This window comes from Crocodylus siamensis, chromosome 3 (genome assembly GCF_052110815.1).
Source record: "Crocodylus siamensis isolate JL-2025a chromosome 3, ASM5211081v1, whole genome shotgun sequence".
NCBI classification, from domain to species: Eukaryota; Metazoa; Chordata; order Crocodylia; family Crocodylidae; genus Crocodylus; species Crocodylus siamensis.
Window position 1 is genome coordinate 148,974,587 of NC_143397.1, and position 21,934 is coordinate 148,996,520.

Here is a 21,934-nt window from a genome sequence, read left to right on the forward strand (position 1 = left end):
TTTGTTACATTGTAAAGTGGGTTCCCTTTATGTGAATTCGAGTTATCTGCCATTTCCCAGGAATGCAAGTAGAGCATAATGCGAGGGAAACCTGTATTAAAACTTTTTTTTTTTTTGCAATCATATTTTTTTTGTTTTCATTCTGTCCTTTCGCCCCTTTCTATCCAGGCAGCTGCTGGGTTCACCCATGCCTACATCCAGGTGTCCCGGTACAAAAGAAGTCGAGACCCCCTTCATTAAGCAGCCCCACGCAGCCAGCCCCCTTGCGCGGCTTCTCCAGCCAGCAAGAAGGGCCGCGGGTAGCCCTGCACGCGCACCCTCTGGAGGCAGGAGGAGGAGCCTACCTCCCGCGGCGGGGGAAGGGGCGCGGGTGAAGGGGAGGCCGGCCGGGAGGCGTGGCCCGGGCCGGGCAGCCTTCCTCCCGCCCTGCCTTTGAGTCTCGGGCGCGCTGCGGGCTGCGGCGGAGCGATTGTTCGGAGCGGAACGCGGGGAGCGCGGCGGGCGCTCGGATTGGCGGGCGGGACAAAGGCTGGAACGTCCGGAGCGGCCGCGTTCCACGGGCGGGGGCGCGCCCCGCAGGCGGAGGCAGCGGGGCCGGCGGCCCCTGCGGAGCGAGGGCGGAGAGGAGGCGGCGGCCGCGGGGAGACGCGGGGGGCCGGAAACATGAATCGGAGTTTTAACAAGTCTCAGACTCTGCGCTCCCCCGACTGCAGCGCGGTGGAAGTGAAGAGTAAGGTGAGGAGATCGCGGGGCGAGCTCGGCTGGGGACGCAGCAGCTCCTTTCTTCCTTCCTCCCCCTCCTTGCCAATGAATGGAGGACCCCCCCCAGCTTTTATTTTTTTTTTTTTGGTCGTTGTTTCTCCTGATGGAAAGTCTGTCCTAAGTTGTCGCACAGGGGATCGCGGGTGGCAGCTGCTCTCCTTCCGCCCTGGGCGGAGTGGGGGATGCTGCCTACCCCACCCCCTGCATCCGCGGGCAGAGCGGCTTTCCCCAGTATCTAGGGCGCCTGGACGTTGTCGGTCCAGTTTTGCAGGCAGGGCAGGTTTGTGCTGTGTGGGCAGCATGCTGGCGGCCAGGGGCTGTTGACACAAAAGGAGGCACAAAAGCCGAGGGGCTAGAAGCCCACTAGGCTCTATCGCAGCCGGATTCATCCTGAAGGGAAAGGGGGTAGAGGGGGTGGGCTGGGCTGTGGGTGCAATGCTGCAGCTTTCCACTCCGCTCCCTTTCAAGTCGATCTCTTGTTGCAGCGGCTTGGATCCAGAGCGAGCAGGAAAAAAGTTTGCCAGCTTTTATGTAAACCGGCCATTGTTTTGCTGCATACAGCCACTCAGAAGTTGAGCGTGGACTTCAGTGAATGCCCGCAAGGTAGCTGTGGCTGGCCTGACAAGACAGACAGACAGACATGCACATGCACACACAGCGAGAGAGAGAGAGAGAGACACATGCACACAGAGAGAGAGAGCGAGACAGACAGACGCGCATACACAGCGAGAGAGAGCAAGATGCACGCACACACAGAGCGAGATGCGCACATACACACACACAGAGTGAGAGAGAGCAAGATGCGCGTGCACAGTGAGAGAGCGAAAGACACACACAGTGAGAGCAAGATGCACACATACACTGAGCGAGACGCACACAGAGAGAAAGCAAGAGAGACAGTGAGAGCGAGGCGCGTGCGCACACACACACGCACGCGCACACACACACACACACACTGACAGTGAGCCAGACACACACTCGCAGACTGAGAGCGAGAGAATGAGACACATACAGTGAAAGAGAGACGCACACACACACAGCAAGACACACAAGCACACAGAGTGAAAGAGTGAGATGCACACAGCGAGATGTGCCCAGGCTGAGAGTGCGTGAGGCACGTGCGCATGGTGTGTGCAAGACGCATGTGCACACACACACATTGAGAGGGAGAGTGACTGAGAGACTCACGCAGAGTGAGGCACACAGTGAAACATACAGTGAGACACACACACACAGACAGACTGCGAGGCTCACAGACCCAGAGAAACATGCTCACAGACACAGACGTGTGCACACACACAGGGACATGCACACAGAGAGAGAGAGAGAGAGAGACGTACACAGGGACACACAGATGCACGGACACACACACACACAGCGAGAGAGAGACGCACACATACAGAGACACGCACACAGGCTTTTTATAGGAAACTCATCAAAATTGCCTCGGATCCCTTTTATCTTGAGCGGGTCTAGCAGTGGCTGCCCCTCTGCTCTTCCAATTTTTCAGGCTCCTTTAAGCAAGCTCAGCCTGAGTCTGTGCTGTCATGTTTGCTTCACGTCTTCAGCCGTGCAGTCATGTTTAAACTTGTTTGGGTTTCTGTGATCACCTGATTATCTGGTGATTTCCCCCCCCCCCCTTTCCCTTTCTTTTTCCCTTTGTTGGGGGAAAAAAAGTTCAACTCCTAAGGAGCTGCATGTTGTCCTCTGGAGCTTCTTTTGGAAAGATGAGACTCTTGCTATGTGCGTCCTGATCTGCTCTACCCCGCCATCTGCTCTAGCTTGATGGCTTTCTGAAGGGCCCCCTAGGGAATGTTGAACTTGAGCAAGCCTGCCTGCCTGCCTTGGACCAAGGCAGCCAATGACAGGGCTGGTGTTTGTAATGAGAAGTAAATTACATCCATCTTAAATATATACTGAGACATGAGACAGAATTCCAGCTGCTTCCGGTTCCCAAGTAACAGTAAACTAAAAAAGCCAGAAAAAATAAATAAATAAAAATCCATGGAACGAGTTGAATAGCAAGATCCTGAACCATTGCAAGCAATTCTGCTGTCTCTCCAGCTGTAGTTGAGAACCTTTACTGCAGAACAGTAGAAAACTGTCCAAGTACTTGGCATACAGGGCCAGGTTTTCAAGAGGTATTTTAGGTACCTAATGCCTGCTGATTTCAGTGCGAGTTTGGTGCTGAAATCACTGAGAATCGAGGCTAAAGAGGACTAGGGTTTCTTCCCAGTTTTGCCACTGCCCTGCCATGTGACTTTGGTCAGATCACTTAACCTCACTGCCTTCATTTTACCATGTCTGATGTGGTAAATACCTGCGCGGTAGAGTACAGGCAGTCCTCAACTTACAACGCTTCGAATTATGTTTCACACTCACAAAGTTTATAAATTGACACCCTGTTTCAACTTCATGATGTCAGTTTCTACTTTACAACGCTTGATCCGATGCGATGCCATGCTAGCAAACAAGTTCGCTTCGTCGCTCATCTTCCTGGAGAACATCTGTCCAAACTTCCTTGGACATTTTCTTTAAGAAAGCAGACAAGGCTCCAGCAAAACCTGCAGCCAAGACTCCTGGGAAGATTCCAGCCAAGAACCCTTCAAAAAGTCCAACCAGGAGCCCTTCAAAAAGTCCAGCAAAGTCACCTCAAAGAAGTCCTTCCAAATCAATATGATTGCTATTTACAATATAAATACATTCATGTAGCTATATTACTCATCTATAACTGACTGAGTACAAAATTCTGGGGTATTTTTAGTGAAAATATGGTATCAGGCCTTGGTTCAGGAACCAATCCCCCATTTTTAACATGGTTTCTTAAGAGAAAATTGGTTCCGAGTTGCAACATTTTGACTTATGACATGATTGGTTCCTGAAAACCTCGTCTTAAGTCCAAGGACTGCCTGTACTGTAATGGACAACAGGAATATGTTGCAGTTGTTGCCCTGTAGCTAAGCTTGATGTGGCTCTATGGTTTTTTAAATCCTGTTTTCGGTTGCCTGTCTTAGAAAATCCCTTTGGGCTGAAATTCTTACCATTCAGTATCAGCAAGAAGAGACAAGTTAGTGCTGCTGTTTGATCAAATCCACCTAGCCCTCTGAGTGGAACAATAAGTCTGACACTTAAGCATTGAACGTCATGGCTTTTTAAAGTCTAGCAGCATGGTTGAAAAACTTTGTAGCTACTTCAGTGGGGATTAAACACATGGTGGGGTTGTGGGGGGAGGGGGGGAAGGAATAAAATAAATGCCTTCTGAAATAGCACACAGCATTCCAGAATCACTCAGAAGCCATGTAAATGGGTTAATTTGGTAGAGCACCCAGGCTTATAGTCTGCTCTCCATCTCCCACGACTGCTGTTAATGGAGCTGTTCGATTCAATTCATTCAGCATGTACCTTTTCCCTTGAGAGAGCCATTCAGATTTTGTGCAGTCTGTGGGCCTGGATTCAGCAGAATGGTTACCATATGTGTTGGTTCTTTGGGATTTTTTCAAGGTGGTATCCAAAATGTAGCTTTGGAGCGCCTATTTCCTGCCTGGATGGTGGTATTGTAGGGTTAATGGAGTTTTAAGAGCCTTCTGGCTGCTTCTTACTCAGGCAGTCCACTTAAATTTTTGTGCATAATAGAACCAGAGCGCTTTGTATGCTCAGTACGCATCTCAAGAAATCCTCCAGCATGTGCACACAGTCCAGTCAACTAGCCGTATACCCAGTGCACTTGATCTGCATTTTCAGGTCCCTGCACTGTCAAAACACAAGCGTAAATTCTGCAGATCATTGAAGTAAAACTCCAAGGGTGCTTGTACACAACCGATTGATCAAGTCTGCTGGAGAGCCTCATGTATCTCTTGTATCAGTGTCCCTGCACTTCAAAATGGTAGTGGGGGTGCTTGACTAGTTCAGGCGCCTCTGCCGCTGTTTTGAATCATGGGATGCTGAATACGTGAGATGCTGTGGCACTTTTAATAAGAGTGGCTCTCAGAGCCACTCTGATTAAAGTGCCGTCCTCCTCATCTCTGGCACACATTTAAAAGTGCCCTAATTCTCCACTTCCTATTGCATTAACATGGCTTCATGTTTAATTTTATAGCTCTTCCCACCTGTAGAAATGTAAATGTTCATGTGTGACTGTTGATTTATGGGGACACGGAGATAGTTTGGGGAGAGAGGGAGTACTGGAAGGTCTTCCTTCTCTGAGACAGGGTCAGTGTGTCACTGCTGTTGTCAAGAGGTGATCTTTAAGCCAAGAAAATGCATATAAAAATGGCACTTCATTTTATTTTAAGGTGACATCTTTAAATACTGCAGATAATATATTGAGGTATCCAACAGTGATTCTGAACTGTTACGCAGTGCATCTAGGTTAGTATAACAGTGGGAACTTTAACTCTTTGAATTTCACAACTATGTGTTTCTAGATTAAATGTTAATTATGTAGCAAGTTCTGTCAAGTCGCTGAGGCTACTGAATTCAGTGCTGCATCTATTCGTTTGTGTTATACTGTCTACAAAGTTTACATGTCTGCTAACAACTAATGTTCGTACTTAGGGCGTAGCTGGTCAACCAGAGTCAGGAAGAAACTGTTTTAATTGTATAATGATGCTACTTTTTGTCAGTTATGCTGTATCTGTGTTATTCCTTTCACTGGAGCACTGATGCCCCATTGCTAGACATGGGATAGATACCAAACTAGATGAGTCCTGGTGCATTTTGGTGTGTTGGGTCCTCTGACCTGACTAGCAAAGCCACTTCCCAGCCAAAAAAAGTGCGTGTGTATTTGTAGTTAAAAATAAAAGTATAAAAAATGCAAGAATATCCTCCTCTAGTCAGTAACAGTGTTCCTGGAAGCTGTACGCTATCAGCCTTTTAAGCGTTTAGGATCCAATCACCTCTTTGAAATGGGGAATCCTGTCCAAACCTGTGTGAGAACTAAAAAGTCGAATATGAGAATTCATATTTTCTCACCTGTCTTCAAACACTATGGCCTTTGAGACAAATGCGTAAGAACATAGAAACATAAAAATTGCCATTTACTGGGTCAGACCATAAGCCCATGTGACTCATTCAGGGGGCAGTGGGTGCTGCCTGGTGTGTGTTGTTCAGCATCCCCTTCTGCATCCCTTGTTCTTAACATATGACCTCACTCGCCTTCCTGTTTTCTCATTATTTATCTCTTTGATTTAATTGATGGCCTCCCTTATTAAGGAGGACTTACAGCTATCCATGATGGGCCCACGCCCATGATCTTTTGGCACATCAGATGGGCTTTTGTCACACAATGGCAGAGAGTGGATGCTGCAAAAACTGGGTTTTTTTCCACTGTTCCTCTTACTTGCATCGTCCAGCATCTGAGGTCTAGGAAATTCTTAACCCTAACTCTCATGCTCAATAGCTACAGCTGGCCCTTTCCTCCAAGAATTTGTCCAATCCCTTTTTGAATGGGGCTAAATTGCCAGCTTCCCCAACGTCTGGTGGCAATGAGTTCCACACTTGAATTGCACACAGTGTGAGAGAGAATTTCCTTTTGTTAGTTTTAAATTGACTACCTACTAGATTAATTTTGTTACCCCCTAGTTCTTGTATTGGATGCTGTATGCAGTATGAAATTCACTTGGGATCAGTGAGTTTTCAGAAGCTTTTCTGAGAAACTAGGGAAATGGTAGACTTTGGAAGGCTGGAATCCCTTTCATTTTAATGGAATATTTAAGCAAGGAGGTATCTTAGTGCACAAGCTTGAAGCAGGAAGCTTCAAGCTCCTGTTATCTTGATGTGGAGGAGCTCCAAAAATGTGGCTCAGGATGTGGAGGAGCTCCAAAAATATTTGTGGGAGATGTGATGAACAGTGGTCTGCTATTTTTTTTTTTTCTGTGACATCTGTCCACTCTTATTCTGAAGCAAGAAGTAATCTGGCCATAAGAAACCACTAGCAGTCTAGTATATTACAACATTTATGATGCAGCAATGATCCTTATGAGAACTAAGCATGAAATTATACCCAAGCTAGTGAATCTGGAGTTAATTTTCCTTAGAAGGCAGGATCTCAAAAGTCAGTTGTTTAGCCTTTTTCACTTTTTTAGAGGGGAGAAGAATATTGAATATGCTTATGCAATGACAGCATGCATTCTACTAGATAAGAAGCATTTATTTTTGCATTCAAATCTCATTACACTTGTGTGTTCCTAATGTATGGCAAGAGATGAAAAAAGGAGGCTAGATGTTAATGTTGTAGAGTTGGTTATGTTCCTAGCTTTTGCACTGATTTTCTGTATATTCGTGGGCCATGAGGTGAAAAAAATGGATTGAACCGTAATTAATGGAATTCTTTCTCCTGACTTTAAGTTTCATCTAGACATCCATCTTTTCTTGTTATTTTTTCATATCTAAAGTGTGTTATTTTAAATACATTGAGATCATTGAGTGAAAAGTGAAGTATGCAATTACTACATCCACATGTTCTATGCTTGCTTTCTGAAGACAGATTGTTAAGCCCCCATGAGCAACTGAAGTATATCCTTATGTGTCCCATCCAAATAATCTAATAGCCGGTAATGTTAACTATCCTCTCTGATTTAAGCGTAAGAGTATCGGACACTGTTCCTGATTCACCAGTACCAAACACAAATGGACTGTAGACCTTTGTCTTCTCTTTATTGGCAAATTGAGTGTGTAAGTAGGCAAGGTTCTTGGGTAGATATGGTATCTTTTATTAGACCAACTGAGTAGGTGGAAAAAAGTTCTTTGCAAGTTTTTGGGCACCTTTCTTCAGGCATAGGAAGTCGTTATGCTGAGACTGCAAGGAATGAAAGAAGCAGGATGGCAGTGAGAATGACATCACTGGATGTGTGTGACATCGCAGGATGTCAGTAAGAATGTAAATGGGTAGAAATTAAGAAAACAAAAGGTAGAGCAGGGAAGGGAGGTGGGGAAAAAATCCAAAGGTGAGCAAGGGAGACTCTATAGTAGTAGTAAGTAGTAGTAATAGTAAGCAAGTTTAGTATTAGTATTAAGACTAGTAGTGAGTCTCCCTTACTTACCTTTGGCTTTATTTCCCACACTGCTTTCCCTCCTCCCTTCCCTGCTCTACCTTTTGTTTTCCTAATTTCTACCTACTTACATTCTCACTGACATCCTGTCACACTTTTAGCTTCTTTCATTCCTTGGAGTCTCAGTAGAGCAGAGACTTCCTATCTGAGACTCCCTCTGCCTGAAGAAGGGTGATTGTGCCTGAAAGCTTGCCAAGAACTTTTTTCCAACTACTCAGTTGGTCTAATAAAAGGGATCACATCTACTCAAAGAACCTTGCCTGCCTATGTCCTTAGACCCACACAGCTACAACCAAAAACCCAGAAAAATGTAAGTTAGATTCTCAGCTGGTATGAATAAACTGATTGCCTTGGATTTCATTGCATCCATGCTGACTTACAGCAGCTGAAAACATGGCCCTCAAGTGTTTTTTCAGCATCTACCACGTGATTCCCTAAATTTTAAAAACCTCATCACTGTCCAGTGGGCATATTGGCCACATCCAAATGAGCACAGGTGTTTGTTTCCCCAGGGACAAGTAGCAGCGGCACACCTTATGCCACTGTTACTTGTCCCTGGGGAACACCCATGCCACGCGCACTGTGGCATGCAGCAGGTTACCCCAAGTGGGGTAGAGGAGGCTGGAGCCAGCAACTGTGCTGGCCCCAGCAGCTTTACCTGGGGTCCTGGGGGCCTCTGGGAGCTGCAGCCACGGCAGTCCTGCAGTTGGGAGCCTGGCTGGCAGCTGGAGCATGGATCCAGCAGGCCAGGCTCTGGTTTTGGGTGGCATGTGCTCCACCATGTGTATCACTCCACTTTTTTAAGGCATGTGGGGTTTTTTGAGTTTGGGATCTCCCACAGTCAAAAAACACCCCCCAAAAACAAACAAACCCTGTGCTGCAAGGTAGCAGTGCAGCGAACGTTTACATGTGTTGCTGCCATATCGCACATCCACGCTCATCTGGATGTGGCTGTGCAGTTACTTTTTTTCCTGGATAAAAGTCCTTAAGGAAATAAAAGTCTTTGTGGTATCGCTGAAGTCTGTAAAACATGTGAAAGGTGATTATTTGACTGAGTGGAAGATGTTTGGGGGAAAAACATTAGATTGCTGCTTTACTGTGGCAACCTTTAAAAACTTTAAGCACTTGCATCCTCAAGAAGAGGTCTCTGGCTGAAAGGTTTAGCAATTCTCTTTGCTTTCCCTTCCCTCTTTTCCCTTCTCGACCCACACTGCCCCCTGCTCCTCCCCCCCCCAAACCCCCCCAAAACAAAACAAAACCCAAAGACCCATGAACACAAGGGTTTTATATTCAATTGCTGCATGACATAATGGGGGAAGAGAAACCTGTTTGGAAGCAAGTTAATACTTTTCCCCAGGCAGAAATAAAATTTAATTTTTTAACCCCTTTTACTTTTCTGTAGCTTTTTCTGTAAAACAGACCTAAAACAACTCTGCAGCCTACTGAGGCAGGTACTCTTGGAATCTGCCAGAATTGGACAAAAACTCAAACTTGTGTTTTGTCACGTTATAAGTACTTTACTTGTCATTATAAATGCTGTATTCTCTCATGTGTCCAGCTCTCAATTGCTCTTCCGTCAGTTTGGTGGAAGGTAGAGTGTCTTTTCCATTTGAGGTGTGTTGGATGTAGCTGTGTTGGTCTAAGGACATTTGCTAAATCTCATATATTTTATTAGACCAACTAAAATAGTTGGAAAAAGTCATATTTGCTAGCTTTTGGGTACAAACTGAAGAAGAGTGTTTTTGAAAGCTTGCAAAGAATTGTTCCAACTACTTTAGTTGGTCTAATAAAATATCAGATATCAGATCTACCCAAAGAACTTCATCTGTCTTTCCATTTAAAGATATCTACCTCAGGCTTATGGAAACAGTCTTTCAAGGACTTTTTTTCCCCTAAGCCCATTTTTACCTTCTTACCCAGGCTTTAAGAACTCCAGATTGCTGATAGATCAGATTTTTAAAAATCCCAGAAACCTTGTATTTTTGGTTAGATTTTAAGGTATTCAAAGATGGAACCAGCTGTCCGCTGCTTGTGTGCTGTAAAAACAGTAATGCAAACTTTATGATCAAAATACTTGCATTCATCGTGAGACTCCCTGTTTAATTACAACTGCTGAAAGGCTCAAGTTGAAGACTTCTTTAAAATAAGGGTTTTTTTTCCAAATCTGAGTAAAAATAAAGAACTTTTTAAATGTTCACAACTTTACACATTAGAGGACAGATATTAAAACACAGATCTGTATTTCTTTTTTCCATTTGGCAAGAATACTGTAGCTTTACTATGTCTTTGGAAAAAGCTGAGGGGGCATTTATTTATTTATTTATTTTGCAGGTCCTCAATTCTGCAACTTTGTTTAAAAGGGAAAAAAAGATAATATGCATCTTAGTCTATTTACCTTATTTTCCACAGGCAAAGTAAATGTAAAAGAAGTAAAGAAAGATGCACGTTGTTTCCTTTTAAAATGACTTCTAAAAAGAAAAACCTTTGAAGAAGTTATTTGTCAGATCTTCTGCTTGGAAAATAAAAATGATTAAGGATCAGAAGCATCCCTTTTTTTCCTGGTGTGGTTCTATTTTCATGGCATACAGTAGTAAATTACTGTAAACTGTGGCTAATACACCTATGGAATAATTTCCTACTATTGTTTAATTCATCACCATTCCAATTCCATGCCAATGCCCTCTGCTTTCTACCTTCCTATTATCAACGTTTGATAACTGATCACTACCAGGTAATTGACTGTTTATGTGCAATCCCCTTGGAGTGGCAAATTAAGCAGAATTGACTGTGTATTAACCATGAGAAACAGCAGCGTTCTTTTTTGTAAAAGTTGACTTTCTATAATGAAACTGCAAACAGCATCCTTCTACAATAGATAATCAAACTCACTACTGGTCAACATATAAATAGAATTTTATGGTTGTTATGTTAATTATTCCATCCCTAATTTTGCTTTACCGCAGTACAATATTTGGTCATTTGGTGCTGTAGCTATATACTGCAATTAGTTTTTTAATAGGCCTCTAATAATAATCAATTTTGAATGTACCCAGTAAGGACAAATAAAGATCATGATATGGAATGAAACTTTCCAATGCAGGTCACATCTCCTTGGTCTCAGCTGTACTCTGCTTTTGCACAAGTAATATTGCAGATAACCAAGTGCGCGCGCACACAAGTAAAAGTCTTCCAGCAAATCTGCCCTATTAAAAATAATTGTGAGCATGGAGAAACACTCAAACAGCTTGTGGGTTGTCCTGCTAATGTACTCTATTCTCCTTTGTGAATCAAAGGCATAGTCAGCGGCAAAAAAAAAACAAAAACTTTTTTTGTTCAAAAAATCAACGTAGCTGCTGTATATGCACTTCAGCAATTGAAATATTATATACCCACATCAACATCGTACAACTGAATGCTTCTGTTGCCTGTGAATATCATCTTGTATTATAACCTTAAGAACTGCAGTGAAAACCAGCCTATAAACTGATGTCAACCAATCCACAGTAGCTTGACTCATGTCCTAAACACCAAGTTATGTCATCCCGCTGGCTTGATTAAAAAGCTTCTTCGTCCTTGATCTAAGGCCCACTGAAGCCAATGGTGACTTTAGCTTTGGGACTTAAACTGGAATTGAAGTAGGCCCCATGTCTTTAAAAGAATAAACCATTTTTCCTTTTTATCGGGATTCAAATAACGCTGCTTAAAATATTATATTTTGTGTACCTACTTTGATATCAAAAATAGAATTTAAGTTTGGAATTCTTCCTGAACACATATACATCTAGTAACTAGAGTAAAAAAAAAACCCCAAAGCCTCAGTCAAAATGTTGCTACGAAGTGTAAGTTGATTTAATTTCTTGTTGTAAGCTGTGAAATGGAAGTGATTTATTTATATCCAGACTAAATGTAATGAATACTTGGAAAAACCCACAATATATTGTTGCCATTTTAAATGGAGAAAAGATGCCAAACCAAGCTTGACTTTACTCATACTGGATTAGCTGTATTTTATTTCTGGATTTCTGCAAAATCTAGTTCCAAAGTCAAAAAGATGTTGGTCTGTAAACATGAATCTCATGTGAACTGAAAGAGAAGCCTGACACTTCAACAATGCTGGCCCCCAAAACATCGGAGCTCCTCCGTGCAGAAACTAGCTTTATTTTTCTGTAAAGTACAGTGCCAGCAAGCTAGCAGGGCAAAGCAAGTCCTGTGTCTTTCCTGAGTTATAGGAAGCCTTCATTCTGAAACTGGGAAGGCTTCTTTGAGTGGTCATATCTATTAAACATGACCTGTCCAGTCTATGGGCCCAGGGGTCTTGGTATCTGTAGCAGGCCAGGGCATTGTTGAAGAGTTGCAATAGGCAAAGTATTCCACTTGATGAATGGCAAGTCAAGTACATTTGTAAAAGGTGATGGGAAATGAAAGGAAAATGGCATGTTCTTTGTCAACATTATTTGAGAATGATAGAAAGGAAAGAACAACTACTGTCCTCTCTTCTTTTGCTGTCCCAGTCACCTACAGTATGGACTATCCTGGACGATTTTAAGTATAACAAGTAAGAAATCGCAAAAACATGTATCTTTCTTTACAAGCTTTTGGGCACATGTGCCCATCTTCAGGCTGAGGGAAAATTAAAGATGGTAAAAGTCCCCATAGGTAGAAAATAAACTTCATTTTGCACAGCTGAAGGTAGATGTCTGTTCCTCTGGGTCCACAAGAGAGTTTTTGTGTAAGTTGCTCTTTGATGTACAGATAAGGCAGGTATCGTCTCTGAACCAAGAGTTCTAGTATTTTGCATTTCTCTTTGTCTTAGACCAACACGGCTACCAAATACATCCCTGAAAGAAATATAACAAGCTTCAAGCCCTTCCTATTTATAAACATTCTTCGAGATTGCTTTTTCATATGTATTAACACGTAGCATATACAGGTGCTGTGACTATGGTACGGCCGAGTACAGTAACTGTTGCAAGCGAGTCATGCCAACCTACTGTGAACTGGATAGGGCAAGCATAGTTGAGTTGTCCACACATCAGTGTTGTTCCAGTGTATCATTGGCACTTTGAAACCAGGCTGCATTTTGCACAGCAGTCCCCTAACAAGGGAAATATACAGGTAACATGCTCTGGGATGTGACTGGACCACCCAATTCTTTATGGAGCAAAAGGTTATTGGTTTGGAGCTGAAGCCAGAATCGATATCTGTCTTCCATTAAAATTCTGGAGTTGCTGGAAGCCCTGTTTAACAGAGGCCTGCAAGACTGCTCCACACCCAGTTAATACTGGCTTTCCTCAGTGGTCCTTTATAATTATTCTTTAAATGCTTGCTTGCCTCTTTGCTCTCTCGTTGCACCCTTAACGCGTAATTTAAAAAAACCAAAACACGCCCCCGAATGTAAATTCTGGCTTACAACAGAAATATAAATAAGGACAAAAATGCAAAATGTACCTTTTAAGTTCCCAGCCCACCTCCCTGGCTCTGAGTGTGGGGTTATTCCCTGTCCCATTGGAATTTCCTGAAGCAAATTTAGTTTGGAATGTGAAGAAGGAGGGTGCGGCGCACAAATCCCATGGCCACCAAGCCTGAGGCCATCTCCTGCTTCGCCTACAATGTTGTTCACATTTGCTGATCAGGTTTGTTCAGGTGTGTGCCTCAAATGACTCGTCTGCAATTGTTTGTGCAGTCAAAATGTAGAAAGCCTCTGGCAAAGTTTAGGAATGGTTTTAACTAAGCCGGTAATAATTTTTGTTACTAGAGTGGGTTTTGAAGGTGGAGTATGTCTGCAGCTCACATGATTTAATTTCTTCTAGTAAATACATCTACTAGTGTTTGGCTCTTGCCAGAGGCCTAGCCTGCAATAAGTTAAGCATGCTAATTTATTTGCTTTTGGCATTGGCAACACAACTCTGTGGCTGAGTAGTGTTTGCACTGTACCTGAGCATATCTTGGTGCTTTGCTCCATGCTGTAGCACGATATAGCTTCCTGAAATGTGCTGGGACATGTGGCTAGGGGGCCATGATAGACAAGCGTGAGGGCCCCACCTTCTAAGCTACAAACCTGTAATTTTTTTCAACCTTTTTTCATGTGTGCACCCCTAAAAAAACTTCAAATGGAAGTGCAGGCCTCTTTGGAAATTTCAAATGGAGGTGTGGACCCTTTTGAATTGTACGTGTGGGTATTCACTTACTTAAGATCAATCATAGTCATCTTTTGTGGCCCCTTAGGCATAGTCTGTAGACCCCCAGAGGTCTGCGGACGGCAGGTTGAAAACCACTGCTCTGAACAAGTGAAACGAAGTCTGTACCTCAAAGACCTTACAATCATAAAACCAAAGTCAACAGAAGGATACAGACAGACAGGAGAATACACGGACATAGAGCCAGTACTGGTCAGCATAAAAATTGGTGGTCTCAGCATACCAGTACATATTGTAAAGGGGTGTGTACGCAGAGAGAGTTTGAAGGAGGTATTTGAAGAACAATGAAATGGCTTGTGGATGTTTACTGAACACTCCTCCCGCATGGGAAAGGTAGCATGGGAAGCAAATGCAGGTGCTTGTCTGGAAACAAAACAAGTAAGAAGTAGAGGAGGTAGGCAAAGTAGAAAGGCAGGAGTCAATTGCCTTTAAGAGGAGGTACCATGAAGGGCCTTGTAAGTGAATACAGGTAACTTGTTGGATGCTATTAAAGGGAAGTTAATGGAAGGATGCAAAGAAGGGGGTGAAGTAATCCAAGTGACAGGGTTTTTTTTTTTTTCACAGCAGTGTTCTGGGAGGCCATGGGTGGGGCAAAATGGCACGTCAAGGCCAGAGAGAAGCGTGTTATGGTAACCGGAAATGCAAGATGATGAGAACCTAGACGAGTTTTAGATGTATGGACGAATGGGAAATGCCTCTTCTTCAAGGTGTTATGCAGAAGGAATCTGTACATCTTAAATATGATTTGGAAGTGAGGACCTACATGGGCCTGAGTGACAGTGATGCATAAGCAATAGATGGGAGTGACTGACAGTATGGTGGTGTCCCTAGCAATTGAGAAAAGGAGTCAGAAGGTGTTCATGGAAGATTAAGAACTCTGTACTGGCCACCTCAATGCATGTATCTGTGGACAGATACTGGAGAGCCAGGCCCAGATTTTCATTTGGATAGAAGAAGACAGATCTGCAGTAGGGGTAGGTCTGTGAGCAATATGTGTGGAGATGGTGCTTGACTTTGGCAGATAAGATGTGGAGGTATAAAAAGAAGAGCAAAGATAAGGCTCTATAGAGCCTCCAGAGATGGACGAGGTGGGTTAGGAATAAGGTAGATTTATAAAAGAGGCTGAAAGAGCAATTGGAAAGGAAAGGGGACTGCAAGGCAAAGAGAACCATGGAAGTCAAGGTAGGGCAGGGTTTAAAAAAGGTTTTTTGGCTGCAAAAAATATAATTTTACTGATAAGTAATGAGGATGGGTCTAAATTCTGAGTTCTTTCTGTAGGAAGAAGTCATTGGAGACTGATAGTTGTTTTGGCTAAGTGCACTATGTTGGAGAGGATTTGGATGTAATTGGAGGAAAGGACCTGTAAACAGTGACCTTGAATAGGAATCTCAGTGAACAAAAAAATGAAAGGAAGGTGGAGTATAAGTGGAAAAGCTAGTGGCATCAGGAGTGGAAAATGTTTTTTGAAGATTGAAGAGATATAAGCATGTTTGTAAAGGAAGGAGTCGGAGGAGAGTGAGACCAAGGAACAGTAAGGAGGGTAGTGTGAGGCAGGTGGGATGGGATCACCAGGGCAAAGTGAAAGGATCTGATGGGGAGAACAGCCAATACACTTCTGTCAAAAGCAGTAGGAGGTGTAGGATAGGCCCAGTGGGAGGGGGAAGGTCACAGTGTATTTTTTCATTTCCATTATGATCAAAATAGCAAGGTCGTGTGTAGAGAGAGCAGAAAAAGTAAGGACAATCAGCAGGACAGTGTTTAGATCATAGGTGTGGGATTTGAGTTAAGGTGGAAAAGTTGGTGAGGAAGATGTTAAAACTGAAGGAGGAGAGAATGAACATATTATAGGGGAGGACCTCAGCATGGTTATGGGATTTCCTCTCCCCCCTTCCCCCAGTCACTTCTCGGAGCAAAAGAATATCGGGGGTGAGGCATAGCTGACTTTGTGATGGGAAAAGGACAGAATAGAGCGGAGAAGGGAAGTCTGAGAACACGCTGTATTCACTCATTTATGCCTCTCTTCCACTGGAATGTCGGGCCTCTATGCCGGTCTTCCGTCTTCAGTAATCTTAAGATTAGCACCAATCTTCCTGTGCCAGATTGATCTGAATGAGTTTTAAGCTTGTTAGGCTGGATAGTTTTCTCTAGCAGCTTTGTTCTATAGGGATCTTCCAGGGTGACCAATGGGTTACCTTTACTGTCTCTCCTACCCTTTGGCCTATCTGCCATAGGTGACTGTAGTGAGCCATACTCCCTCCAGCATAATTCTCAAGGTCACTGGAGCACACAAGCTTTCCCACCACATCAAGATGTAGTCCAGGAGGAAGGAGACTCCAACTAAAGCCCATGATAAAGTCAATAGGAGTTTTAAAGGGTGTAGAACAGAACCTTCCTTGACTGTTCTCCTTGAACCCTTCCGTTCGCCTGGCGGCCCTTTTCTATCCTTTCCCTTCCCTTACTGCTTTGCCTTAACTCCTGGTGCTTTCCCTGCACAGGTGCAGCCTTAGCTCTACCTTCTTGAGGACCCCACAGAACGGGTAGTCCACACCGGCTGCCTATACATGTGCTTGGGAGGCGTAGGGCAGTGTTAATTAAAGCATTTCCCAGACAGCCAGTCTGATTAAAACGGCTCACTGTCACGTGCCCCCATGCATTTCAAAATGGCCACAGGATGCTTTATCTAAAGCTCATTTGACCAGATTTGGTTAAAGTGCCTCCGCAGCCATTTGAAATGCAGCAGGGGCTTCATACGCGTGACAGTGAGACGACCTTGGAGCCATTCCAATTAGAAAGCAAATGAGCATGTCTGTAGGCAGCCACAGTGTACAGTGTTAACCAACGCACGGTTTTGTTTTTGTGCTTTATATACCTGCCACCCTGTTTTGTGAGAAGGATGTGGCTAGCAATTAAAGTTTGTTGCTAAACATTACTCTCTGTTATAATTTGCATTCGAATCGTGTAAAGCAGCGTCGGCCATAGGTAACGAACAGTAGGCTGAAACAATGCAGCTCGGTTCCAAGGTGGGCCAGCACTTCTGACCTGGCAGCTACCCGGCCACAGTGTGGGCGAAGCCTGCTACCCTCATAGGAATGCTGCTGAAGTCCCCCCAGCCCTGCAGCCCTTTTAAAACGGCTCTGCAGGCCAGATCCAGCCCACAGGCCATTGGCTGCCAACTCCTGGTCTAAACACTGAGCTTGCAGTAGCCTTTTTTCATGTTGGCACAAGCTTCTTCATGTTTTGGACTTTTCCTTAAACATTTTGAATTGAAAGTCTCAAAGCCTGGCTACATTTTTGTTTTCATTGGTTAATTTATTTATTTTTGTTTTGGGATCTGCTGTTGGTTTTGAGGACTGGTCTATGGCTTGGTCAGACAGCTGCAAATCAACAACCTGCAGCTCTCTATGATCCTTCTCCATTATCTAGATGTGAATTTATGCAGAGCTCCTGGTCTCTTGTCTGGTGTCTTGTTGTTCTTGGCATTCCTTTCTTATGGAAGTGGACCCTAGTTCCTGGGGAACTTTGAAGCATTTTAGTTTAGGTACTTTTTGCTGTCTGTTATTACAAGTAGGCTAGTGGCTGGCTGATAATTTAAGAGGTTCTTAGAACAGGGTGTATTGTTTGAAAAGCAAATGTGTGATTCTCTCTGTTTTGTTAGACATTAGTAGCTCTGTCAGACTAAATTATCTTCATTCCCCTTGACTCCTCCTTTCCACTAACTTCTGTTGTATCAGTTGGAATATTGACATTGAGTAAGAGAGTCAAAGTAGATTCCCCTGCCTCATTGTTCAATAAACTAACAATTCTAATAAGTGGATTAGCTTTTTTCATAATGAAGTATTGTTCTGCTGGTGTCTGTCAGCAGAGTCTCTGTTCCAGTCTCTCTTTTTGCCTGATATGCTAAATATAAGCTTTACTTTTTAGCTTAGGAAAGCAGATAGTTGAGATGGCAATCTTAAAAATTGCTTAGAATTGAAGTTACTGGTGGGGAGGTGGGGGGAGTTATCTGAAAAGTCTTCCTAGTTGAATACAATGTCTGGCATCTAGTCTCCCACTTGTGTGGTAGTGTTATTACTGTGATACTCTTTATCAGTCTCATTAGGAAAGATGCACAGGTGGTCATTGCTAAAGCACTTTTGCTCTGAAAGGAACCTATTGACAATGGTTTGCTGCAGTCCTTGTATATCATAGTGAAACTTAATCAGCCACATTACTATAATAATGCTAACCTTTAAAACAAACTTTTGTTATCTCTTTTAAATTTCCTACCAAGTGAGTCCTCATTCCTTCTCCTATCCTCCCTGCAAAGTTTAGGCATTTTTGCCTTAAATTAAGGCTTGATTATTTTATTTTTGTAAAAACTTAAGTAAAACTACTTAAGATGATTGAACAAGCCATACATATACAAAATCAGATTCATCCAAAGAACCTTGTCTGCCTATATCCTTAGACCAACATGGCTACAACCTACACCCAAGTAAAACTACTTGCACACTTGCATCAGTAACAAAAACACTGCAGCAAGTATTTCAGTGAATTGCTGGGGTTAGATGGTGACTTCACAGAGTTAGACACATGCACAAACTTGCTCCTCTGCTTAACATTATTGGATCAGACCCCAATTCATTTACATTATCAAGAGTATTACTCTAGGTGGCCAGCTTGATGGTCTGCTGCAATCACTGAAGTTTGACACAGGGACAGAGGTCCTCCTTCAGGAACTGGGGCTCTTGATCTTGGATTTCTTGCTCTGAGCCGACTACCATACATCTGTATTGTATGGTACCAGGAACATACATGGCAATTTACAAGTCATAATAAAATAAATTTGTTTTATTAGCATTGGGATTGGCATTTAATCAACAAACACACTGGTCTTATTACATTTAATCATTTAAATTAAAGAAATCCTGCCTTCACAGACAAACTTGTGGAGTAAGAGATTCAGGTTCTAATCATAATCCACACAAGGTTTATTTTTGTCTCTAGTTCAATTCCACCTAAATTGGTGGCTTGTTCAGTCATCTGACTCTAGGAAAAAAGAATCTGCAGGCTGCTCTGATCCAATAAAAACATCACTGCTTACTCATTACTCATATTAATATGTTACTCATTTTAATGTAGATTAAAATGTGTCCATGGAAGTAAAGTGCCACTCAAAATTGGAGAAAGTGTTGAAACAGTTCTGACTCCACTCAAATTTGGTCTGTTTTATTTGGCTTCAGCGTACTTTGGTGGGTACTCTGAAGTAAAATCCAAACTGAACCCAGCTGTTCATATTTTAAACAAGCAGCTTAATTTGTTATATTTTGACTAAATAAGCGTTTAACATAATCACAGCTAGGCCTTAATGCTGAGGTGTGGGATTCTCAGAAATGCCTAAGTAATTAAAGAGCACAGCCAAAGCTATTGCCTTTACCTGCTACAAGATAAATAGTAATAGTTCAGGCCTGCGGGAGGGCTGTTTTAGGGCTCTCTAGCTGTAAAACTAATAGGTTGAGCAAGAAAATGACTTGTCAGGCACAGCACAAGTTGCTAGTCAGGAACTTAACAAAACAAAACAATAGTTAGATTTGAAGAGCAAACTGTCTTCAGAAAAATCCTTTAGCTCTTTTTTTTTTTTTTTTTGTGATCAGTTGCAAGTGATCTTGTTTCATGGTAATAGTTGAGAAGAAGCTTGAATGACAGAACTTGACATATTAGAGATGCATGTTTTAATGCAGATCAAAACTTACCCCAAGGTTTGGCTTTGTCTTATATCTAGAGGACAAGGCTGGGTGGGTGTTCTACTTCCTTTGCTGTCTGTGTACAATACTCTGAAAGGCTGGAGACTCCTCATCTTCATTCTGGAAATGGAAGGTGTTTGGCATCTTTTGGGTTAGTTTCTGAGGTGCCTTCCTGCCCTGCCTTCTTCCTGACTTCAGACTAACACATGGGTGACTGGTGCCTGTTGATTCGGAGGGGGGGCACGTGCCCCCCCGACACCAGTCAGCAACTGGGGGGGGTCCCCTGGCAGCCGAAATCATTGGCCGGGAGGGGGTGGTCCCCCACAGGCAATCTCACTCACCAAAAAGTCCTGCGGCCACTTCCAGAAGTGACACGGCCGCTTCCTGGCCAGCGCTCGCAGGGGCCTGGGGCACTGGTGTTCCTACCTGCCCCCCTGCCTGCCAGCTAAACAGAGAGTGCAGCCTGTGGGGGTACACTGGCACTCTCAGGGGGTGTACGTGCACCCCCTATGTTCTGCCACCGGACTAACATGACTAACTACCTTTCTCTATAGAGGTGCTTGGTTTTAATGAAGCTTTTGTTGAAACTCTTACAGAGTAGCAGGGGAGGAACAAAGAGAGAGAGAAAAAAAATAATGGAAAGTGTGTTCTTTCACACTCTGCAGTTTGGCATCTAGGACACTGGCCTGGGATGTGGGTGACTTGGGTTCAGGGGAGACTATTTTGTCTCTGATCACTTTGAACTGGGCAGTTCAGGCTCTTGAGCCTGAGTTACCCACATCCTAGGCCAGCGCTGTAACCAAGTAGAAACACATGTGCAGATCTCAAAACTCAGCTTTTAATCCCAAGCTAAACATCACAGCCCAGTTGTTTTCATGTAAACATTGAAGGGGATGTTCTTGATCCCCTGAAACCTTGAAAACCTTGGTTTTGAAACCCTGAAAGCTGCTGTGAAATGAAATGATCATCCTCTGGCCAACTCTATTAAGAGGAAGAGTGGCTAACTGGTTTTAAAAGACGTATAGACAACAGGAGACAGGGTCTGAGTTAATCCTTCGAGCTGTACTAAACCTTCCTTAGACTAAGGAAGGGGAGGAATAAAGCTGCTATTATTATCCCTTTTTAAAGCTTTAACATATGTTTCCTTTTATGTGAAAACAAACTTTGTCTAAACATTCACTATAATTGTATTCTTCCAGTTCAAGTGTCCTAAATCCCTGTAGAAAATCCCGGTTGAATTTTAAGAGCTTTAAATCCATCAAATATTACAGAAAAGGGAATAGAAATAGGAATTTTCTCTTTATTGTACGTCCCCTGCTTCTAGTATGGGGAGGAGACAATTCAGTTATTAGTTAGCAGGCTTAAAACAAGCAAAAGGAACTTTTTTTTCCCCTACACAGTGTGCAATGTGTGGAACTCATTGCCACAGGATGTTATAGAGGCTGATAGTTTAATAGGGTTCAAAAGGGGATTGAACAAATTCATGAAGGATAAGTATTAAACATGATAGTAGAGCTCTACAGCCTTCTAAATGATACCTCCTAAGTCTGTGATAGAAGATATAGGAGAGAGGGTCAGGAGACAAATCAATCTGGATATGCCCTACATATTGTTCTTCCCCTTAGCCCCTACTGTGCTACTGTGAGAGGCAGGATACTGGACTAGATGGACCTGGGATCTGACCCAGTATAACATTTCTTTTGTACTCTTTAAACCTGTAATGCAATGTGATTCTCATCCATGGCATCAAAAAAGTGAAAGCAAGCACTTGCCTCACCAAGGGGTGGGAGGGACTGCTTTCCCAGCTGTGATGGGGACATGGACTGCTGCAGCCTCAACACAAGCTTCTCCAACAAAAGTTGGTGATGACAGCAGTGTGGGTTCCTTGAGGGCTGTATTCTGGTGCACCCTCTTGATTCGGTACTTGGGGATGATGCCCCACTTGACCCTTCACCCTGCAAGTTACACTACTCTCTCTCTTGTGGCAGTCAACTGCCCCTTCTTCCCCCTCCCCCCCTTCCCTGCTGCACAATACAGCATCCCCTGGAAAGTGTGTTGTCAAATTAACCAGTCAAAATTCTGACTGGACTGCTTTACAGCAGCACATTTTTTCCAGAGGAGCTATCATTAGCAGGGATTGGGAGCAGAAATGGAGCAGCAACAGGGTATTGATGCAGCCCACCCTACCACCACGCGCCAAACT

General features: G+C 43.4%; 1 protein-coding gene across 1 annotated transcript in view; it reads left to right on the forward strand.

The window, feature by feature from the left end:
• Positions 1-393: 393 nt before the first annotated feature.
• Positions 394-21,934, forward strand: part of PARD6G (par-6 family cell polarity regulator gamma) — a 98,445-nt gene continuing 76,904 nt past the window's right edge. Inside the window, exon 1 of the mRNA XM_090039511.1 lies at positions 394-735. Within this exon, the coding sequence (XP_089895637.1) occupies positions 664-735 (72 nt within the window). The 5' untranslated portion in view covers positions 394-663. The remainder of the gene's footprint in view (positions 736-21,934) is intronic.